The sequence below is a fragment of the Mizuhopecten yessoensis genome, unplaced genomic scaffold (assembly GCF_002113885.1).
Source record: "Mizuhopecten yessoensis strain PY_sf001 unplaced genomic scaffold, ASM211388v2 scaffold9987, whole genome shotgun sequence".
Classification (NCBI taxonomy): Eukaryota; Metazoa; Mollusca; class Bivalvia; order Pectinida; family Pectinidae; genus Mizuhopecten; species Mizuhopecten yessoensis.
This window is the reverse complement of record NW_018408322.1, coordinates 1075643-1100915: the sequence shown is the minus strand read 5'-3', so window position 1 is coordinate 1100915 and position 25273 is coordinate 1075643. Positions and strand designations below refer to the sequence as shown.

General features: G+C 35.2%; 1 protein-coding gene across 1 annotated transcript; it reads right to left on the bottom strand.

The window, feature by feature from the left end:
* Positions 1 to 4509: 4509 nt before the first annotated feature.
* Positions 4510 to 25153, bottom strand: LOC110459263 (protein SDA1 homolog). Its single transcript, XM_021511438.1, has 21 exons — positions 25024 to 25153; positions 22835 to 22939; positions 22120 to 22218; positions 20743 to 20925; positions 19218 to 19283; positions 18305 to 18397; positions 17690 to 17773; positions 16430 to 16540; positions 16133 to 16202; positions 15700 to 15803; positions 15047 to 15104; positions 14567 to 14625; positions 13489 to 13565; positions 12895 to 12992; positions 12378 to 12454; positions 11791 to 11944; positions 10790 to 10875; positions 9999 to 10189; positions 7159 to 7240; positions 5690 to 5848; positions 4510 to 4685 (listed from the first exon to the last, which is right to left on the bottom strand). Exons 1-21 carry the CDS (start codon positions 25111 to 25113, stop codon positions 4641 to 4643), a joined length of 2091 nt encoding a protein of 696 aa, XP_021367113.1. The 5' UTR covers positions 25114 to 25153; the 3' UTR covers positions 4510 to 4640.
* Positions 25154 to 25273: the final 120 nt, after the last annotated feature.

The window sequence follows — 25273 nt, the reverse complement described above, 5'->3', positions numbered from 1 at the left end:
GGTAAAGGGTGACAATACACATATATACTGTTTGGTATATATACAGGTAAAGGGTGACAATACACATATATACTGTTTGGTATATATACAGGTAAAGGGTGACAATACACATATATACTGTTTGGTATATATACAGGTAAAGGGTGACAATACACATATATACTGTTTGGTATATATACAGGTAAAGGGTGACAATACACATATATACTGTTTGGTATATATACAGGTAAAGGGTGACAATACACATATATACTGTTTGGTATATATACAGGTAAAGGGTGACAATACACATATATACTGTTTGGTATATATACAGGTAAAGGGTGACAATACACATATATACTGTTTGGTATATATACAGGTAAAGGGTGACAATACACATATATACTGTTTGGTATATATACAGGTAAAGGGTGACAATACACATATATACTGTTTGGTATATATACAGGTAAAGGGTGACAATACACATATATACTGTTTGGTATATATACAGGTAAAGGGTGACAATACACATATATACTGTTTGGTATATATACAGATAAAGGGTGACAATACACATATATACTGTTTGGTATATATACAGGTAAAGGGTGACAATACACATATATACTGTTTGCTATATATACAGTTAAAGGGTGACAATACACATATATTGTTTGGTACCTATAGTTTAAGAGTGACAATACCCATATATACTGTTTGAGTTAAAGTGACAATACGCATACATACTACTTGAGGTACATGTATATATAGAGAAAATATAAGTCTATATAAACGGTGATACGGAGAGATATATGTAAATATATGGAAAGGGTGACATGACCCATATATACTGTGTGAGGGAGATACGTAAAGGTATAGATATATGGGCAAAGAAGTAATTCCAACAGTGTGGACAAGTTGACCCAAGGTATATATAGATATAGGGAGAAAATGTCAGTACATACCTTTCTAAATACAGGCCAAGAATTAATTGGTGGATGTCGCGTGACAGAGGTCTGCACATCGACATTCAATATGAAGAGACAGGCAACATTGTTTTCTAGATTTGGCTGATAACATCATGAGGTGCACACATATGGTGCAGGAAATAATTATAGTTGCAGAATACATGGCTTCCCTTCAGCTTGTTTTGAGGTTCAAAATGTCTGACCTTTTGTTTTCCTATCGGTTCCTGATGTTGTCTTTTCGCTAGTCTGCTAGTTGCTCAGCCAAGCCATTATCCAAACTTCTGACTTCCTCTCTAAGAACCATTAAATCTGGGTTACAGTCGTATTTTGACACAGTATGTCCCAGGAGTGAAATTCATAGAAAGTGGGTTTTAATAATCTTCAACATTCTCTCCCAAAGTGTATCACAAATTTAGACCTTTTTTGCTCTCTTCACTACAATGCCTTACTCCAAACTGAATGATCGCATTCGTTCTCTTATTTTAAGACTTGTCGTTTTAAAGAAAGGCCAATGACAATAAAATTTCACATCTGTAACGATTGCGGAGCTTATTTTGTGGAAGGCCAAAATGAAATATACTTCGGATACAACAGTGAGAATGGCTGAGTTTCTGGTTGACAACATCTTTTGCAGATTTTTCCAGCATATCGTAGGCATTCTTATGGGCAACAAATGTGTTCTTCTTCTGACCGTCTTGTTTTGTTTTCAAACGAGACTGAATTTATTGAAGAGGTAACAACTACTGGTTACAAGGCATCGTAAATTTCTCCAATTTCACCATCAGATATATATCGACAATGTGCTTCTTTATAAAACAAGAAATCATTAACCACGTCGATCTTATAAATCCTCCTGAGCTCGAAATCAAAGATTCTCTTCAGACGTTTTCTTCCATCTTTAATTACATGACCAGCAATGACGGCTTACTAAAAAACTGTAGGGTAAACGAGACGATATCAACTTTCCTATCGTGAACTTTCTCTTTCTCTGGATAACGTCCCTGCTACCCTGACCTACGGGGTTTACATGTCACAGTTGATTCAGTATGCAAGAGCTTGCTCCGAATATGATTGCTGTGATAGATGTCGCCGGATTGTTGACGTACAAATTTATAACAAATGGTTTGCGAATTGGAGATGCAAGGTTGATGGAGATATATACTTGTTTTATGCTCGCCGTCATATCATTAAGAAAAAAACTATTTACTTCTTAATGTGATATGAAGGTCGAAGTTTTTATTATGCTAATCAGTGTGCCTTGTTTTTCGTTGTCACTGTCCCAATTCTCGCAAAGATGATATGACATTACTTGGACTTGACCTATATTTAGTTATAAGAAAAAGACTCTCGCCCTTACGAAACATCTGGTATTATTCTCCGTTTTAGTATTTTTTCCATATTTATAGTTTGCCCTCGTTTTATCAAATTTGAATTCGAACTACGGTTTTGTTAACACTTTGGTATTTCCTTCTTTCATCGACAAAGTTATGTAGGTCAACTTTCAGACTTCGACGACATTTGTTCACTTCTTGTTTATACCATTATCGAATTCGTGTTTCCCCAGTGTTGATTTTATATTACTAATATTACCTCACGCATCACAGAATATGTCTTAAATGCACAATCTGTAATTTGTTCTCGGGTCCTACATTATGGTTATTTCTCACGTACTGAACTATGGTAGAGGTTTTCAAGACCCGTTTAATATTTCCAAATCCGTCACGGTTCATCCTTCAAAAAAGTTGTATTTATTCTACTGAGACGAAGTGTTCCTTCAGCAAAAACAAAAATCAATTGCCATAACTGGTACGGTCCTTTTTTCTGAATGATGATGTTGAATTCCTTAGTAATATTTATGACCTTATAAGCTTCGGACTCCTCATAATCTGTTCTTGTTCTTCAAAGCTGAACCTGTGACAATTTTGATATTTGCTTTTGACAAATTAGCAGCAATTTACTTGCATAAGTGTGTTTTTTTCCCAGATTTCCATTTTAATCTGAAAATCTGACTGGAAACGTTCCCATCTCTTTTTTCTGCCTGATCTTCATGTTTCTTATAAGCTCCTCTTATGACCCGACATTATCGTTCTATAATGAGGGTATTCGGTAATGTTAATTAAACAGTCGGGTAGTTTGGTTTGGTTGTGATATTCTGTTCCCTATACGACATCATAAATAGCTGCCTCAGAATGCATGAAACTAGGCCCGAGTTTCCTCTGGCCCTAACACCAGACTTAGCTATTTTGACATATATATGTCTGGTTTCCTCTGGCCCTAACACCAGACTTAGACAGTTGGACAGAAAGATGTCTGGTCTCCTCTGGCCCTAACACCAGACTTAGACATTTTGACAGAAAGATGTCTGATCTCCTCTGGCCCTAACACCAGACTTAGACATTTTGACATACCAGACATCTATGTGTCAAAATGTCTAAGTCTGGTGTTAGGGCCAGAGGAAACTCAGACTAGCATAAAACCACAAGTGGGGTTTGGTTCACAAGGTTCATGGAATCTGGCATTCGAACGTGACAGTGTAGCAGTCACCAAGGAGAGTAGACGTTCTTTTATTTTCTCCGTTATAACAAAATATTGTGTTAGGATCTAAAAAAAAATGTTAAAGTGATCTAACAATCGTCTGTGATTTCCAAACAGATTTTGCAAAAACTTGTAGCGACTATACTAGTTTTGGTACTCAGGTTCACGTTAAGCAGGATATGATTGCTATATCTTAGATTCAGGTAAAGAATGGATTTTAGAATTACGAAGTTTATGTATTATATGTATGTACGGTCGTTTGTTCAAACATTTTGAAAAGAATCTATTTCTTCTTAACTGCATCCTTCTTCTATATGCCTCTTACCGGTACTTGACCTCTGCAGTCAATATAAGAAGAACAAGTATGCTGTAATCTTGCCCGATTAAAGTAAGTTATCGAGTTCTTAACAGTCCATCAACAAAGAAGAGGTTTTAAGGGCCAATAAAAGGAAGATCTGCAGTGGAAGAGGGGCTGGAGTGTGGAGGAGGTTCTTCAATGTTAATTTCTGGATAGTTCGGTGTTAAATGATTGCTATGAAATATAGTACAAACAGAGAGGGGACAGAAATGGTTGTTCTCTCCGAACAACCAACACCAAATTCTGTATACCAGGAAGTTTTCACCCTTATTTTAACTTTCGCCTTTTTCACCCTTCCCATTGAAAGCAAATTTATCACAACAGCGAATATTGGTACAGGACAAACGTTTTATATTGTATTTACATACGAAGGGCGAAATTAACACTAGGCTAAAATTGATTTACTTTAGCAATGGGCAAATATTTAACTGGGTCAAAAATTCTGATGTAACTTTTTCATTTTATATCTTAATGAGCCCCTTATCATGGGCAGACAATGAAACTTATTTTCAATACAAAATTGTCTGGATGACTTTGTGTTAGTTATAATGGCTATTATAAATGTATAGCTGATGTCAAAAAATCTATTATCAGGTGTTTAGATCTTATTTTGGAAATCAATAATCTATGCATACCTTTTAATTTAACGTAACAAGAAACATATTGTACATTTCCTTTTTTTTTATTCATATAATAATTTCTTGTTGTATGCCAGAATCTTTCTTTCACGATAAAGACAGCCTGTTGTGAAGATCATTCCGAGAATCAAAAATGTCCACAAGATATATAACTTCTCAGTTCTTTTTCTGCCTCCGTAACAATGCTTTGGTCAGGGCAACCTGGAAACACAAGCAAAAACGAACTTATATAAAAAAAAATATTATATTAATATTTATAGGAGTGAAGTTCCATCATGGAACACTTGCGCTGCGTAAAATTTCATTTTGTTACTACAAATTTAAAATAATTCCGGTCAATATTTCAATTATTAAAGATTAATATACTTTGATTATTTCAAAGACTCACACAACTAAATCAGCCAATCAGCAAGCATTTCAAACAATTGTAGTCCCTACCAAACATTTGCTCCAGTAAAAAAACAGTACCTCTGACTTATTGAAATGTGTAATTGTTGACAGATTTTTCATTGAATGAAATCTACAGATATTGAACTTTGGAACATTGTAGTTTTAGTTGATTTTAATAGGTGATGGTGGATTTATATGGGGTCAAATGTCAGGGGTGTTCCAGTCCAGCTTCATCTGTTGGGCTGGTAAACTTTCGGTTGTCAAAAGCAGATGCCTGTAGCACTCAAGCTCCTACATGCCGTTAATCATGCTTTTTGAAGCCTTTGTCAGATGTATCCTTGAATCTAGACAGTTGTCAGTAGTGTTGAACTTCAAATATTTAAGCTAATAGCACAGAAGCTATGTAATAACATATAGTCGTAAACGATTTAGTTATGCGAATCCTTCTAATGAAATAGATATTTGTTAATGGTCAAAGATGATTAATTTAGTATGTTCAATAAAAAAACATTCAATTTACAAGAATCTGTCAAATGTATGTGAATAATGAGAAAAGAGAATGTTGCAGGACCATTGAAGTCTTCAGGCTTCAGTCAATATTTTAAATATCAATAAAATAAATCTTTCTTGTGGAAATAACTCTTTTAATTAGGTGAAATACTCATGACATGCACATACATGTAAAATTAATTTCTGATACGGAACAATAATTAAATTCTGACTTAGTCATTCATTATATGCGCAACAAATATGGTCTCACAAAATGATTAAAAATCCGGACCAGACAAGGACACAGAAATCGGACCGACTCTCACCTGTTTGTCTCTGAAGGAGCGCCCGCCCTTCCTTTTTCCCAGCTTGTGTTTGACCATCATAAAGTTTTTCCCTCTGGCCTTCTCTTTATTGGTAGTACTTGCATTAGGATTCATTTTCTGTGGTCCATGTGCAAACTTCTCTCTTCCCACTCTCCCCGCCTGAACACAAAGTTTTTTCTTAGTTATCTAGAGTTGACTTCTTACATGGGGTTGAAATGATATCAGGTTCACACTTATTACTTAAAATCCCTACTGACTTGACCAATTTGAACACTGTTCTTTTATATACAAATGTGTCCAACCTGACAAATCAAATATCTCAAGTGTTTTTTATCAAAGTGAAGAAAACATCACAATTGATACTCAGCGTCACGAGAAGACAGTTATCTCCCTTCCACAGGTTACAATTTCAGATTATAATTTCCACTGTAGATATTAAGCTTCAAATGTTGATGGTGATATTGAAAAAGTCTTTATGATGACCCCTATTAGGCAAAATCTGTGTAAAATGCCAGGAGTGAAGCTGCTCTATTATTATTTTAATTATTCTCTTTATTTCCTCCTTTAAGAAGATTTTACAAACAGAATAATGTATAGTTACAATGATAAATAAGATAATAAATGCAAAATCAAATAGACGGTAAGGCAAAATTAGTGCACAAAATAATTAGTTCACACAATAGGAATAGGTTAATCATTTTGAGTACAGTTTACAAAAGAATACATAACTGATAATGTTAAGAATGGAAGTAGTATGCTTTCTTTTGGACATGACTGTGTTCCTCATTAAATGGTATACACACATAAGTATTGAATAATCATTTGAAGTATGCCTTAAGCATTTTTTGAATATGATTGACTGATGCCAGACGAAATTCTGTTAACTCTGATGTATTAAGTTCATACGTTATTTGCCACCAATCAGAAGGTGAAATAATTCAAAGTCTGAATGAGAGTGTAAATATACACTAAACATAAATTTACATGTATTAATGACTTGACACCATAACTGATCTCGTAAGTCTTCTGTACAATCACACTGTAAACTATTTGGGAATATATATCGTTTTGTCAATTTCATCATACTATGTATGGCTTCTTTGTTTTGTGGAAATTATAAAAAATATTAACAATTTCCACAACATGTGAGGAGCCAAATTATCATGAACCAATATAAATCTACAGAAAAGGAGAGTTCATATAAAGAGAGCTCACATCTATGTAAAAACAAAATGAGGTTGATAAATAACTGAATTTTAATCTTCAGCCAGAATAAGGAGATATTGCATGCATGAACAGCACATGGTATTTTAAATCTGTGCCAATTCTGTAACTTTTGAGTCATGAAAAATGCCATTTAACACAGGAGATTATTATGAAAAAAAAGACTATTTGAAAGAAAAAAACATGCGAAACAAAACCGCCGGATTTCTAACAATTGACAGCATAGAACGTGTGGGATATCTTACCATCACAGTGGCCAGACGGGATTCCTTGTCGTGGGCTCGCTTCTTGTGGACGTTTTCTATTGTGGACAGTGTCAATCGGTCACTGCAACATTTCATAAATTTTAGTTTAATAACACTTTTGACAAAAATAAAAGATATAACCATCTTTTTAATAAATAACCTGTTTTGCATCCAGCTGCTTTTTTTACGTATTTAGGGCTTCAGCTTCAGAGGTGTGTGTCCCTATTCTGTCATGAGTTGAAGCAAACAGTGCTTGTCCAAGCTTCAAGAGTTTTTGGGCCCTGTTATGTTATTAGTCCTAGTAAACAAGAATTGTTTAGGCCTCAAGAGTTATGTGATCCTGTTCTTTCATCAGTTGTAGTAAAAAAGGATTGTTTACACCTCAGAGAATTTTGTGGCCTTTTTATGTTATCTATCCTATCATTTAGGGATTGTTCTGGCTTCAAACCAGTTTGACAATGTTTGGTCCTCTGTAGTAGTAACAAGAGTCCTATGATACTCCAAGAGTTACCTTCACTTTCGCTCTCATAAGCCATAGCAAAATCGAAGGCTCAGTGTGCGCCACCTTGTGGATGAGACAAGAAGATTACTTTGATCCTTCAAAAGAACTCGTGGTCACATAGCAGCAAAATTGGCTGGCTTCGAAGTAGAGCGTCGCTACTCTGTAATCTTCAAGGACAGGTATAAGCCGCGATTGGTCCAGGTTTTTTTTACCCGAGACCAATCAAATAGCTAGCTGCGTGCCTTCAATTTTGCTATGACATTGTCTGGGGGTGCAGAGAGCAAAAGTGAACATAACCCCTCAAGTATCGAGGATGACAGGAGTCATGTGGCCCTGTTTTGACATGAGTTGTACTACCAGGTAAATACAAATTGTTATGATATAACGATTCATGTGTATTTGTGTTACAACTTACGGTAACATATTCTTACATAATAATTACCTTAGGTGTTAAGCAATTTAGAAACAAGAGGCCCAGAAGGCCTGTATCGCTCACCTAGATATGAAAGCAATCATGACAAACTATTCTCCAAATGAGATCCAAGGAAATATGCCAGACCCCAATGCTAATTCTTGTAGTATGTCTGTATTAGATTTTTCATGCCCAGCAATTTAATGTTTGGTTATGGGGTGGGGATCTTAACTGTTTCCAAGCTGTGACTCTGACTCAGAAACTAGATCCCTAGGGTTGTGGCCAGACCCCAGGATCAATTCTAATATCATGAATGCATTCGTCTATTTAAGGGTCTATTCTAATACCATGACTACTTTTGTCTCTTTATGCCAAGCATTTGTATATATAGTTCTGGGGTGGGGGATCTAAACCGTTTCAAGGTTATGACCCAGGGACTATATCTAAAAGGCTGGGGCCAGACCATAGGCCATCCTGGAAAAGCAAATGTGCATGCTTCTCTTTATACTCAACAATTGGTTATACCGTGGGGATCTCAACCATTTCCAAGTAATAAACTTTTTTTTGCCCCACCCCTTAGCACGGGGNAATATAGCAATATAGCCAAATTGCTCCCTTTTGGCCCCGCCCCTCAACCCCCTGGGGGGTCAGCCCAACCATTTGTACAATTTTGAATCCCCACCACCTAGGGATGCTTCCAGTCAAATATGGTTGATATCCAGTGCATAGTTCTACAGAAGAAGTTGTTTGTAGCATTATAGCCATATTGCCCCCTTTTGGCCCCGCCACTCAGCCCCCTGGGGGGTCAGCCCAACCTTTAGTACAATTTTGAATCTCCACTACTGAGGGATGCTTCCAGTCAAATATGGTTGGTATCCAGTGCATAGTTCTACAGAAGAAGTTGTTTTTACCATTATAGCCATATTGCCCCCTTTGGGCCCCGCCCCTCAGGTCCCTCGGGGGCCAGACCCACGGCTTATACCAAATTGGTTCCCCTTCCCCCAAGTATGCTTCAGACCAAATATGGAACAAATCCTTTCATTGCTACAGAAGAAGAAGGATTTTAAAGAATTTACTATGTGTTCCCTATTGGGCCCGGCCCCTCGGGGGCCAGACCCACGGTTTATACCAAATTGGTTCCCCTTCCCCCAAGGATGCTTCAGACCAAATATGGAACATATCCTTTCATTGCTACAGAAGAAGAAGGATTTTAAAGAATTTACTATGTGTTCCCTATTGGGCCCGGCCGCTCGGGGGCCAGACCCACGGTTTATACCAAATTGGTTCCCCTTCCCCCAAGGATGCTTCAGACCAAATATGGAACATATCCTTTCATTGCTACAGAAGAAGAAGGATTTTAAAGAATTTACTATGTGTTCCCTATTGGGCCCCGCCCCTCAGGCCTCTCGGGGGCCAGACCCACGGTTTATACAAAATTGGTTCCCCTTCCCCAGAGGATGCTTCAGACCAAATATGGAACAAATCCTTTCATTGCTACAGAAGAAGAAAGATTTTAAAGAATTTGCTATATTTCCCCTATTGGGTCCCGCCCCTCAGCCCACAGGGGGGCCAGACCCACCCAAAATTTGTTCCCATTCCCCTAAGGATGCTTCTGCCAAAATTTGGTCAATATCTGCTCAGTTGTTTATGACAAATAGCGATTTTTAGGAAAGTTGAAGGACGACGGATGCTGCGCCATAAGCTCACTTGCCCTTCGGGCAGGTGAGCTAAACATTGTAGGTACTGCAACACCACAATCCTCCAAAAATGGCCATAATAGACACTTTTTCATTTAAGTTGGTAATTTATGGTGAAGGGAACGGACTCTTGGGTCAGAAAACAGGACATGGAACACTTATAAAGGATGGGGCATTTATTAAGTCAAATACAACATTAATAATATGACCATCAAGTGTCTTTGTGTACCTGTTTTCGCTGTCTTCCACTTCCATTAACTTTCTTTTGCCTTTTCTCGTAGTGGTGCTCTCTGTAGTTTTACGGGCCTGATAGTGCTGAATCTGACGGAAATCTTCCTGTGTGAGGATGCGATTTGTGGAGACATCCTTTGCCTTTTTTCGTTTCTCATCGAGAGAAAGACCGGCCACAGGATCTTCTGTCTGTCAGAACAATATAAAATCCGAAAATTAAAAATAATATAACAGTTATCAAAAAATAATTCCATAATTATTCTTTAGAATCTAAAGAAACAACAGAAAGTTCTTTTGTTAAATTGATTTTAGAAATTTAATCGCAGGAGTGATATTAAGACGATTTTGTAAACATTTCTGCATAACTTTACAGTTATACTATGGATGTTAGGTCAAGATAAATTTGTAGCTTTTAAAAAGTTGTTAAAAGACATGCAAATATTGTACATACCGTGGTATGTATTTTTGATGAGTTAGGAAAACTGGAGATACTTGCTTATTACTGCTGGCATACAAACCTATGGAATGACTTAGCATATACAGGTAACAATCTGATCTGATCACTTTGTGATTCAAAATGTACTTTTGAATAATCTTTAAATCTTACACTGACACCTTAGCAAATGGTTGAATCTGTCAACAAATCTTTGCTCCATGCTAGAATCAATATAGAATAAAGAAACACATCACTAAACATCTCCCCAAAAGTGTTTGTTTTCTAGCACATCAGAAAGCAGGAGGTACGGAAATTGTATCCATGGTGATATATGATGTGAAAGAGGAACAAACCTGCTCTTCATCAGAGGAATGCTGCACATCTACCCATGCATCTTCATCATCATCATCTTCATCCTCACTGCAAGAGTCCCATCCTCCTTAAAAACATTAATTTCATAATAACATAACCACCAATAATCAAATATGCATTAGATTTCTTTGTCCATTTTTTATCATTTTTAAATTAAAATTTGAATATTTTGTTTTTCAATGTTTGCTTTTTCTTTAAACAAATTCAACTAAATAAAGGTTCTAAGCATTTTGATTTTTAACACCAATATTGTTTAAAAATTCTATAAAACAGTAAAACCTTGTTATACCGCCACCATTTTTCCAGAGAAATGTTGGTGTGATAAAGAGTTCTGGCAATTAGTCAAGGGAGATGAGGTAAGAGAGGTGACAATAAAAGGAGGGGCATTATACGCCATACTGTAAATCAGGATAGTTTTATTGCAGTTATATAAAAAATAAACGATGCTAGAAATAATCCTCAAATTATCTTAAATGTTGTACATGTGTCAGCATACCGGATGACCTGCAATGTGTTTACAAAAGCTGGCAAAGTCATAGGCTGCGGCTATAATCTAGGAAGTTCTGTTGTAGTGTAGGGTGTGGGTAGGCTAGTGTTGACCTGTAAGAATTGGCGAGTCCTGTTCACTAAAGAAGACTCTATTAGAATGGGGGAATATGAAAACCGCTGAGTCACACTAATATCTACAAATAGTCGTCACTGCACCCTTCTACTCTTTCTGAATTGCATACAATAGTTTAGTCCAATACTGGCGGAAAATGCAGTTTTGATGACCAGTACATTTTAAAACATTTATGTCAATATGTCAATTTTATTTTTACGATAGTCATATTTTTGTGCATTGGCCATGGTCTCAAATGCAAAAAAAAAGACCAGTAAAAATAAAACAATGGCTGTTCTCGAGAAATTCGCAAAAATTAACCTACATCAAAATATCTCGATTTAACATATTAAAACCTAAGATATGCGAGTAGTGCTGTACCTTTGGACTCTTTGTCTGCATCCCCAGCCTGCGCTTGATCTTCATCATCATCGAGCTCATCCATGAGAACCTCAGCTCCGGGGACGGCCTGCTGCGTGTTGAGATTGCCGTATTGTGGGTTTCTCTGTTCCACTGTAGCATCTGTTGGCTTCCCCTAACACAAGCACATAATAGAAAATTAACTCAGTGTTTACCTTAAATATTTAATTCTCATTGAAACAGAACCACTATGATCAGCTGAGATCGCCAAGAAGTTAAAGCCATATATCATTTATCATTCTATACAATTTTTCATTGTAAAGACAACTGTACATTAATGGCTTCTATTTGACAAAACAGAAGTGTAAAATGGTGCAGTTTAAGTTGTTAAAACCATGAAATCATTTACTTTGAGCAAAAGGCAAGTGGTAAAAGTCAAGTCAAAGTCAATAAGAATGATCTAGTTCCAAATATTAAAGAATAACCTTGAATTCAGTGTTAGGTCTTATGATTCAATTAATCTTTTCAAACTCGCTATAACATAGAAAATATCTACATGACAGTATTCAAATCAGACAGCTAGATGTATTTTGGTAAGAGTTACATACCCTGTCCCGCTTGTGCAGTAGTTCAGGGTTAACTCTCCGGTAAAGAGCTATTACAGCCCGCGACGCCATCATCACAGCTGCCACAAAGTCAGAAAAAATATCAAATTAAGGCACCACTCGCCAGTTATAATTGTGAAGAAGAGGCTCCACCGAGATTGTTTCGAAAGAATTCAGCAAACAAACCGAATTTTTCCAGTTAATATTTACTTCTAAATGTGATCATCTCCCATTTTTGATGCTGTGCATTGTAATTCCTTGGTAGCAACATTGGTAAAGTGTAAGATTATCATTGAACCCGAGTATGACCTCAGAAGTTTTTGTGTATGTCATGAGGTCACAACTACCTGTATTCAATTGTGCATTTTAAACATTATCGAATTAAAATAGTTAACAATTATTCATAAGTTAAAGATGTTTTTCAGCACTTATAGATAGGTAATCTTTTGGAAGAAAGAAGCTTGTTACAGCAAGGTAGCATATACCCTTAATGTGATTTCTTTTCACTGTGGTGTATTACCTTTGTCTCTATGAGTTTTATACTCCACGAAGTCTCGGAGGAGGTCTTCTGAGAGAGCTAGGGGACACCTGGCACATATCTCCCTTACAGCATTTAACCTGGACAATATCATTTAAACATGTATGAAACACCACAATATTAACAAGCTTCAATATTTAACCTTCATGTACAATATGAAAGTTTTTCATGTATCAAGCTTTTAAATAATTGCCTAGTTACAAACTTTCTGCAGAAGTCAGTAATCTACCTTGTCAAATAAGTAATTGGTAGAAATATTCATTTAAAAATATTGACACACATTTAAAATCTCTGTACAGTACACTATGCTGTTATGTGTGTATTCGATCCATTTTGTCAAATTCTAACAACTTCGTTAACTCATTCACCCCTTAAGACACATTTGAACCCTTCCGATTCAAAATTTGAACAATTCATTATGAAAATTCAGGGGTGAATGAGTTAATGATTTTTTCAGCCTATATAACGGTTTTGCCATGTCTATATAATTATTTCTGACCTAATCAGAACTTGTGAATAAGCTGTGGAAGTAAGTCTTCAGGACAGCGAGCCGCGATAAACTACTAACAAACTCACCCGACCGCCATCACTTCTCCTGAATTTCTGTCTGTGATGAAGTTATTGGCTATACACTTCACAGTACTCTCCAGCACCTAAAATGAGAAATATCTTAATGATGGAAGTTTCTGATGCATAGGAAGACCTACAATAGTACTTAGTACTGTGAAATCAGATGTTTTCGTGGAACCAAAATTTTGTGGTTTCCGGACAACACACCATATTGTGGGTACATGAATTTGTGAATAACAAGTACTCACTCAAATGGAGAATTGCTTTAAATCAAACATGTAATTACTTTGTTGACCTATGAATTTGTCAATACAGATTACCCACAAAATCAACGAAATTAAAAACCAAACAATAAGTAGTGATTTCAACGAAATTAAAAACCAAACAATAAGTAGTGATTTCACAGTAGATACAGACATAATTTCCTATGATGAGTTCTAAAAGAACTGGACATCTTTTATGTACCTGAAAAACTGTCCTCTCATACTGCAAACCAATGTGAGACATGAGTGTATTCTAAATAGGCATACAGTAAAAATAGTGAAAATTGGACTACAGTGTATTTCACCATCTTGTCCAATACGACGAAAACATGTATTAAATACTCCCATTTTTGATGCAAACTACCAAGTAAAACCTTATTTTTCAACATCCTGTCTAATCCGGCCAGTATGTTGAGCCAAAAGGTTGTCAGATTAAACAGGTTAATCTGACCAAAGTGTTGTGTCCTACAAGGTTGGGATTATACAGGTAAATCTGTTGGATTATACAGGTTAATCTGACCAATAAATTGAGTCCCACATTGTGTCAGATTATACAGGTTAAACTGACCAATAAATTGAGTCCCACAGGGTGTCGGATTATGCAGGCTAATCTGACCAATAAATTGTGTCTCACAGGGTGTCAGATTATACAGGTTAATCTGACCAATATGTTGTGTCCCATAAGGGGTTGGATTAGACAGGTTAATCTGACCAATATGTTATGTCCCAAAGGATGTCAGATTGGACAGGTTTCAATAATCTTGCAGCTATATTTTACAAGACAACTTGTCACATCATTGTTGATAAATAAACATACTTACATCAGGAGGAACCAAATCATGACTAGCCTGGGCAACATACAGCAGTAAACGAGTCACCTCTGTAAACCAAACCACAGTAAAACATGTATACCGTAGCAATCGTGTCACCTGGGTAACCAAAACACAGTAAAACATGTATACCATAGCAATCGTGTCACCTTGGTAACCAAAACACAGTAAAACATGTATACCGTAGCAATCGTGTCACCTTGGTAACCAAAACGCAATACATTTACTTAATGTTATGTACAGGAGGGGTCACCTCTATGATAGAATCAAAACACAATGTCTAAAGCGTAGGAATTTAGTTTTACCCTTCACATAATGTGATAATAACCACAAGAACAATACAACTGGCCCATTTATCTAAATATGCATTTGTGATTGGTCAAATGATATATATATACCTTGTAGATAGGGATTAGCTACATGTATAATATATATACAGAGACAGTGAGGCAAAGGAATGTTCATACTCACCTCTCTGATGTGGTTGGAGGAATCTTTGTACAAACGGATAAAAGTTGAGAAGGAAAAGCTGAAATCAGTAAAAGAAAGTGTGCAAACATTTTGTCCTTCAAGATCCCCTGATTAACTAAACCATCTAGAATATTGATAAAATAGGAAAAAAGGAATATTTGACCTCGAACACTTACATGTTGTAATGTGATTTTTGACCCCAAGTTATGTTTATAGAGAAAAGGTTTAGCCAAATGCAGTGACATTCTATATTGATATGCAAGCTTTCCAAAGATGAGAATTTTGAAATCTTACTAAGACCTTGATCATGTAGTTGCAGAACCAAAACCAATCTTTATACACCAATCAATAATATCGTAATATACATGTATTTATAATGTCTATTGTAAGTACTATTGCTGTGGTAAACTTACCCCACCGATACCAATGACCCATGATAAATATGTATTTATAATGTCTACAGTACCAAAGGTACTGTTGCCATGGTAATTACCCCACGGGTACCAATGAGTTTACCTATGTATAATGTCTATAGTAGGTACTGGTTGTTATGGTAACATATATATAATTACCCCATGGATACCAATGAGCCATGATGTGCATACATGTATATATAATCTACATAGAAGGTACTGGTTGTCATGGTAACTTACCCCATGGATACCAATGAGTCGTGATATAAGGTCTATCATCATGAGTTTCACCTCAAACCTCTCATTTGTCGCTTCTAACTGCTTCAATAACCTTTCGCTAAAATCTGAAATCAATGAAAATGATATTGCTGTTCTTCGACAAAAAAATAAACTGAAAGTCTTGAGGTTGTGATATAAACATCTATAAATGAACAATGTTTGGAACAGCCAGGAGAATTGTAGTACCCCTATTGGTTATCAACATTTAGTCAATAAGAGGTAAAAATGTGAAAATTGAGAGAGAGAAAAAACGAAGAATGAACAACAGAAAATAATGTTCAGGTAGATTTTTACTTTGAGAATCAAGTGTAATTCTACATAGGAAAGCCAGTAGATTTCTACCATGAGTATAGTATTTTGGCTTTTACCTCGAGATTTTATTTTCTATTCTTACCTTGAGGATCATGTAGAAGATGGAGAGCTGTTACATTAAACGATTCACTTTTATGCTTCTTCTTAAATTTCTGCAATGGAAAGTGATTCATTGTATAAACTACCCACCAAATTAGACAAACAACAGATGCATTTTCTACTTTTCTTCATAGAAACTTCTGCACTTTAATTGTAGTTAAGTATGGTAAAACCTGTCTAATCTGATGAGTATTGTCAAAATCCTGCCATATTTGGTAAAGCATTAAATTTTAATTCAAAAGTAAATTATATAGTACTTGAATTATAAATAAGTGCAAACCTTCATGGCTTGAAGTGCCCTCTCTAGTTTTTTCTGTCGTTTTTTAGTCTTTTTTGCCACTCTGTTCCCAAGTATCAGTTCCTTCGATGTCTTTCTTGCCTTCTCTTTTTTCTGAAACATTAAGAAGATATCTTTTTCAATTCTTATCTTTTGTATTATATAAAATTCATATAGCAGCAAATCTGACCTCAGAAAATTACTCCAGGGCACTTAACATGCAAAGGTATGCAAACATATTATCAATAACATATATACAACACAATGAAAAGGGTGGGAGTAGTTCTACTCAATATCAATGCATCAGTCGACATGATCTTCCTGGTTTATACATTTTTATATGTGTGAGGCTGTGTGTGGTGTGTGTGTGTTGGAAGTTGTATAAGTGTTCTGCTTGTTTTGGATCCATATGTCCAACAACTCATTTTCAGTGTCATACAACTCAAATACAGAAACTATATCCCTCATCACCGATACATGCTGGAAAAGCCTCTATTTGGTTTTTCATTTTTTCAAATCCAGACTGTGACTTAAACAGGTGAAGATGGCCTTTATATATTTGAAAGTACATTTGTAAAAAATAAAATCTATTTTGATCACAGATGTTTTTGTATCTTTTATGAAATTAAAGTGAGAGATTATCTCTATACAATTTAATATAGGTTGACACTACTTCTACGATGCATGAATCTGGGGCCAGAGTTGATGTACCTTTTTGTTATACAATCTCACATCTCTTAATCCTCCAAACAACAAGGGTATCCCACCCTGTTTCCTGGTGGATTTGGATTGGTTTATAGGGTTAAACATCCATCCTTTGAACACCTTAGGTCATTTAAGGAAGCTTCTATGTGTGCAATGTAATGGTGTATATTGGAGACAAAACCTTGGAGTGGAACAATACCATAATAAGTGTTTTGAGCCTATTCAAAATACTGTTAAGATAAACCATTTGAAATATAAGTAAAAGACAACATATATTTTTAAATACCACTCATCAAGATTAGCTATGAATTATACATTATAATCCTGTATATAATATCTGTTAGAACATGATAAACAATTAATGAATCCATCAGTGCTAATTTTTTTAGTAGATGAAAATAGCAGATTTACAAAACTAAGTGTTTATGTAAAAGCATTACACTGACCATGACATTTATACCATGACTAGCAATTTAACAGCCATTCCGTATTTTGTATAACCCAGCCATTCTGTATTTTGTATGACCCCAGCCATTCCTGTTTCAGTGTCAGATTTACCTTATCATACTCATCTTCACTGTCACTTTCAGCCTTCTCCCCCTCCTCGTTGCCAATGAAGAATTTCAGGGCTGTTACCAGTATCTGAAGTATTAAATGGTTGAAACATAAAACATAGTTATCTAAAGCTATAAACTCACCCATTATTTTGTTTCTTTTCCTACTACATGTATATGAGCAAAGCTTTAACGATGGTGATTAAAATTTTGCATTCTGCTTAAACATGCACATTACAATTTGAATCACTTAAATATTTGCATACACTTGTACATAGCAAGTTTTATATCCTGATTATAAAATGCCATCAGTATGTTGTACTACTAACATTGGTATGTAGATTTTGGAGAAACAGACTCACTGTATCCATTGAATTACAAATAACTTACACTTGTAGGTAACTAAGGAGAAACAGGCTGTAATTAATGAATTACAAACCTTGGTAGCTTTGGAGAAACAAGCTGTAACTAATGAATAACAAACCTTGGTAACTTTGGAGAAACAGGCTGTAACTAATAAATAACAAACCTTGGTAACTTTGGAAAAACAGGCTGTAACTAATAAATAACAAACCTAGGTAACTTTGGAGAAACAGGCTGTAACTAATAAATAACAAACCTTGGTAACTTTGGAGAAACAGGCTGTAGCTATAACATTGACTGTTTTGGTGTCATTCCAAATATTCCTTCTGTATAACTCTATCATAACACTCTGAAATGGAAAAGTAAACAACAAAGTAAATCAAATTGTGCCTTCTTCTGTAAATAGTCAATTCAGAGAGACTGAATAGGGTAAACAGCCGATAACAAGGTAGCCCAATGGATTAGAGTCTTTCTAAATTTTGGAGGTGTCTGGAGGTCCAAAGTCTAAATCCTGGTCTTGCGATACATTAATTCCTCTCCTGTTTTATCTATAATACCCAATATTTTTCATAACAAACATACGTGCCATCCCTCCCTATTTAGAAGGGAGACTCCCAATTTTGGACCCTTAAATGGAGTGTTTTCAACCAGTGAATTTGCTTAACTGTTTCTATATTCTTAGATATAATGACTTCTTCTGAAATAACAACTCAAAGTATGTCATTTTAAAGGGTTATTTTGTCTCTTTATTTAGGTTTTAAATTTGAGAGTGCAGGATATCACCCATGAACATCTCAAAAAGTATCTCAAGTATGAACAAAACACATTATTTTTTGTATTTCACACATGATCATGAATGCATATATCCAAATGGCTAAACCTAAAACAAACTTGAAATTATCACTTTCTTCAAGACGTGAAGACTTTTTATTGACACAAAAGAATGTGATACCAATTCAGTGTCAAGCACTAGTACAGGAGAAACAAAACTAATGCCCTTAATTATACAATTTTTTAGCGACTTATCTTATTTTTGGGCAGGAATAAATATAACTTGCCTGTGGTTAAATTGAACAGTCTCATCACTTACCAGTGACATCTTAGCGGCTAAATTAAATATCTTATTTTTGGGCAGCAATGTGGTTAAATTGGACAGTCTCAACACTTACCAGTGACATCTTAGCGGCTATAGCATTGTTATCTTTCAGCATTGTGTACATAAAGTTCTGCAATGTCTGGGATAGAAACAAAAACAATAAGGAGTTATATCTTTATACATCCTGAGAATGAATAAAAAGACTTTTGAACAGCTTGTGTGTAGGTTTTTTATAGCCATATTTCACTACGCATTGTTACTTAAAAATCTGTCAAACTCTAGTTTACTAACAGTCAACATTACTACTTTCTTAGCATGTCAAAAGGATATTCATAATGTTCAAAATATACAAGATTAAAAATATTCCTCATACAGCTGTAAAAGTACTTTTTCTTGTGTACTCAAATTTTAGCGTACAATCAAATTTTAACTGATTAACGCATTGATGAATTGGCACAATTAAAATACTAGAAACTATTAGCCAATAGACAAACTTCCTTATAAAAAATTATTAAGGGGCCATATCTCTTTATAAAATGGGGCACGAGACCCGAATTTAGAATGTGACACTCCTACTTTCTAAGATACATTAAAACTATAGCAAGTTTGGTCTATGAAGGTGAAATAACATGGAAGTTATATGCCGTGGACAAACTTCAGTTTTAAAAATAAACAAAGGGCCATAACTCTGTATATAATGGGGCACGAGACCCAGTTTCAGTGCACTGCACATCTTCTGTGGGTGTGTAGGTATACTTCAAGTTTGATTAAGATATCTTTAATGGTTTAGAAGTTATGCCATGGACAAACTTTGGTATTAAAAATAAACAAAGGGCCATAACTCTGTATATAGTGGGGCACACAACCTGATTTTAGTGCGAGAGATTCTGCCTTTCCAAGATACATATATATGGTAAGTTTGGTTGACGCAGGTGAAATAACATGGAACTTATGCTCTGGACAAACTAATGTTTATGGTATTAAAATTAAACAAAGGGCCATAACTCTGTGTATAGTGAAGCACAAGACCTAATTCCAGTGCAATGCACACCTTCTGTGGATGACACAGGTTTACTTCAAGTTTGATCAAGATATCTTTAACGATTTAAAATTTACGGACCGGACAAGAATTTACTGAAAATGTTGCACTTATTTGACCTTTGACCTTGAGGTGAAGGTCTACGTGACCTAATTCCAGTGCACTGCACACCTTCTGTGGGTGATGCATGCATACCTCAAGTTTCATCAAGATAGCTTTAATGGTTTAAAAGTTATGGTCTGGACAAATTACGATTAGAAGAACCAGAAAAAGAACCAATACTTATACAACATGTCTCCTTTCATTCGAAGGGGAGACATAAAAAATGCAATAGAAAACTGTGAAACCTCAATTTAGAATACAGTAACTCAATTATAATTTAGTACAAACTTTAAAGAGGAAAGTGCTAAAATTAGAACACTGTTAAAATATGTATGTTTACAGTAAGTGCTTTAAATAACATATGCATGTACCATAATTGACCGAGTTGGATTATAGAGTTACTAGTGACTGACAACTACAGTAGATATTATCAGATGACCGAGAAATATATACTCACTGTGTTTAGCTTGGCATTTTTGTGTTTAAAGTTGACGTTTTTTATGTCACTGACGATGTAGGAGTAGAGAGTCTTCCTCAGTAGCTTATCCTGACAGCGGAACAACTCAAAGAACAACTCCAGAACGCCGGTCGCAGGAATGAGGCTTTTGTTTCTCAGCAGGATCAACGCCTTACAGAAAGTCTGTATGAATATACACAGCAGGTACAAGTACATAGAAACCTCAGTTGATACAGGTAAATAAACACTCATTTAAATCAGCACATAGTAGCGTTACTCTATTTACATGTCTCATGCAATAACCTGTATCATGCAAAACGCCAAGGGGGCAACACTTAATCTGTGACTTGAAGTAGGTTTGGGGCTTATTATAGGACAAGAAATAATTCTATTGAATTGCTGCCAATATCTGTGGGTTTCGAATCAGGGATGGGCTTATTAGGGGATAAATATGATTTGAATGAAATAATTCTACTGAACTGCAGTGAATATCTGTGGGTTTCTAATCAGGGATGGGCTTGATACTGGATAAATATGGTACGTAGAAACAGAAGCATTACAAACATGCATTATTGTAAATACATCAGCCAGCAGCTAGAGCTGGTTTTTGAGAGGCTGAGCTGTAGACTCTATCACAAATGAAACATATGATAGTTTGCATTGTAATATGTTATTTAATATGAACTCCTAATAATAGCATGTTCTGTTGCCAGTTCCCTTTTTAATACGGGGGCTGGTTCTTTCACAGTATTGCAAATCTGATTTCTTTGATGAATTCGTGTTGGGTATCATGTTTATTTATCTCAAGTTAAGTTAATTAATTGTTATCTTATGAAGACACAAGGGAAACGGTGTTGTCCTGTTACAATTTGAAAATTACCTAACAAGAGTTATAGTTCAACATGATAACCAATCATCATGAATTTGGGAACTTTTTTCTCCCATATTATTTAGATTGTACCTAGAAACCATATTTCTCTACGAAAATACCTATTTCCCAACAACAACAAAAACAATTGGCATGAATTATGATGTCACACTGAAAGATGCTGACATGAATGAAGCATTGTTACCTGACATTATAATTAGAAGATTGACCAATGAAATAATGTCCAGGGTATGACCCACTAACGGGTAACCAAAAATGTTTAGCAACTCCTAGGGAGTTTATCCAATATGTCGGGTGTAAAGAAAATAATATAGTGGATGTGGTAGAAAAACTTGTTTATTCACTTAAATTTTAACTGTAAGCTAGTACTTAATTTTCACATAAGAATATTGCTTCTGTTAATATCACATTTCACTTTATATCATATTTTTCTCTGATAAATGACACATGAGACTGTACTTAAAATATATGATATTTCTTTTACGAACCATTCTCATGGTCTTGTCCAGGACTGTGGCATGTCGCCGAAGCAAATCTTGAAGATGTTGAGGAAAGTCTGACACTTCCTCTGCATAACATTGGGAAACCTAAAAAAAAGTAATACATGTATATATATGTATTCTTCTTTACCATGGTATATGATAGTTTATCATAAAATCTGTTTAGTATGAAAATTGGAATGTCCTGACATTATCAGCATCAAACAGTTTTGAAGGCAGAACCATACCAACGATTCCGGAGGCAGAGCTTCTTCCAGGATTCTTAACGGTCTTGAAAAAGGCTGTCTGTGTTCAATTTCACTTCCTATTTAAATTTTAAGCTGTATCTCCCCCTAATCAAAACAACTTTTACTTTCTATATACCGGTAGACCTATGATGTGTAAACTACTGCCTCAGGCTGTGAGTAGTATATATGTATACCATATAATATGCATTACAAATATGTTCAGTATCATATAATTGACAATCTTAAAACTATTGTAGAAAACTATCAAATGTATCATTATTGAAGTTTAAGGTTTGACACGGAGCTATGAAAAATCAGGTACCACATATAAATATGTACCTTGTACATGTGTAGGTACATGTTTAGGTACATGAACATCAAAATCTCCAATGATGAGACTGATTTGCTCAGAAATCATTCATACATGTAAATATATTAATACTGTTACAGTATGAAAGATATAGACAGAATTTTACCTGTGCAATGAAGAGCACCAGCTCATCTAAAGTCTTTGTGTAAGTTGATGGTTGGAGATGAAATATCTGTAGATTTGATTCATAATGTCTGTACTGCTGCATAAACTGTAATGATAGAAACACAAAAATTTAAAAATCACAAGACCAATTCTGAAGGCCTTTCACTGATATACAGCTTATCAGGAGAATCTGTGTTATAATAATATTTATAGATAAAAATAAGATCTAATAACCGACTAAAAAAAGCAAGATGTTAACTTCAAGAGCAATGTGAAGGGTAATTAAAAGCAGCTTGTTTTTTAGTTGGTTGTTAGATTTTTTTTATATACTTAATGATACTTACTACCTACTTCACATGGACATTTAATCTTCTTTATTATGGTTATATAAGTCACTTACTGTGCAGACGAATTTGCTATCAAATTGAAAGTTTGCAGGGTACTAGTCTATAGTAGATATAATATGTTTAAGGCATGCAATATCATTGATATTGATGACAAACTTAATAAAGCCTGGTAGGCCTTTATGTAAGTTCGTCAGCAATATAAATGTGTAATATAGGACCATCACAATATTTGCAAAAACATTCATTATTTATATTTATATTTTAATAGAGTAAGTGGATTGCTTTATTAAGTTATTTTGAACAGTCCTTTGAACAGCAAATTAAGTGTTGACAACAGTGATATTGATGATTTTACAAAAGAGATTGATGACGTTACTTAAAATAGGAAATGTTGTTAGTGTTGTGGCAGATTCAATTGTACATAGGATTAATTATGTAATAAGGTCGCCTTCTAGCTTCGAGCAAGATGGAATTTCCCTTTAGCTCAGTGGTAGAGCGTCCGACTAGGAACCTGGAGATCGAAGGTTTGATCCCCGGTGGAAGCTCACTATTTTCTTTCCTGTTAAAAATGGTGTCCGTGGCCCTCCCTTTAGTGACGGAGAGTTAGAACCAGCAGCAGGGTTGTGGTGTTCGAGGGCGAACACCTTTAAAAAGGGGGGAGTAGTGTGGCAGATTTAATTGTAGGTAGGATTAAGGTTGCCTTGTAGCTTCGAGCTAGAGAACCTGGAGATTGAGGGTTCAAACCTCGTTGGAAGCTCACTATTCTCTTTCCTGTTACAGTCTCATAACAATTGATTCCTGGTAACATTTCTACATGTATTCACATTCCAGTTAATACAAACTATTGGATACAGGATATTCCCTCAACTCTAGGGTTGATCCGGGATCCCCTGGTAAACTCTTTTTGAACAACAATTACATCAAATCCTGAAGCATAGCATCATGAACCTTTTCACCACTGTAGACTATGGTAGACTTATCCAGATCAATGCAAGGTAGGTGTTTTTAAAGTTTAATAACATAGGGGTGTAAGGGTTAATAAACTTGTATATATATATATGAGCATTAATTAAGCTATATTTTTCCAATTCATAAAGGAACAGCAGCCTGTTTTTTAAAAAAAGGTAATAAAAACACAGGTGCATATCACAGATATTTGTTTCTGTCAATAAAAATATTGACAAAAATCACACCTTACTCATAAAAAAATAGCAGGGTGTAATTGTCAAACCTATTTTTACTGACAGCCTGTGATGTACCATATATATGTGTTCTGTTTACAACAGGTCCAGTACACTCTGCCGATTGAGCTATATAGCTGTAAAGACCTATAATAGCTCTATTGACCTATCTGAAATAGGTCTTTTGAGCTATTTTCAAGTGATTTTCTTTTTTAAGGAAAACGGAACAAAGTCGCATTTAAAAGAAGATTGTATCATTAGGTTGATAACAAAAGACATTAAATATAAGTATTCTTTTTAAAAAANGAAATCTGAGAAAATATAGCTCAATACAGCTATAATTTATAGGTGTATATAGCTATATAGGTCTTTATAGCTATATAGCTCAATCGGCAGAGTGTACTGGACCTGTACAAATAACTTTACATATAAATTGGTGTGTTCTTTTGGGAATTTCTGTAAAGCATTTGTGTTTTAATTCCATTTTGTCCCTGTTAAGCATGGTATTGTCGTAAAAAACAAGAATACATTCTCAAACAAGAATCAGTCCCTCAAATATGGGATGATTCTAATCATAGACACCCCCCCCCACGAATATTTTAATATCTGAAAGATTTCCTTGTCTTATCTAAATTAATAACGACAGCGTTTTATATAAATACCTCATCTCTGTAAGATCCGGGATCACGCTTAATAAGATTCTGTAGTTGCGGTAGATTACTTGGTAACTTATTTCGATTTTTATCTGACATTTTGCTCTTGCACGTGTATGTTGATTTCTAAACCGGAAGTTTTGAAATGTCATAGTTAAGCTAGCATATATCATATTTGTTTTCGTATTCAGATACTGAAGATTGTAAATTAATAAATTAAGTACTTTAAAAATAATTTGCATTCAAATTCAAATTCTTA

Bases quoted from the DNA above. Each gene is read 5' to 3' on its own strand.
- LOC110459263 (XM_021511438.1), bottom strand. From the start codon at position 25,113: ATGTCAGATAAAAATCGAAATAAGTTACCAAGTAATCTACCGCAACTA. The intron at 19,284-20,742 runs GTGAGTATATAT...TTTCTATCCCAG, and splicing joins AAAATGCCAAGCTAAACACA to ACATTGCAGAACTTTATGTA. The intron at 13,566-14,566 runs GTAAGTATGTTT...TTCTCATTTTAG, and splicing joins ATGATTTGGTTCCTCCTGAT to GTGCTGGAGAGTACTGTGAA.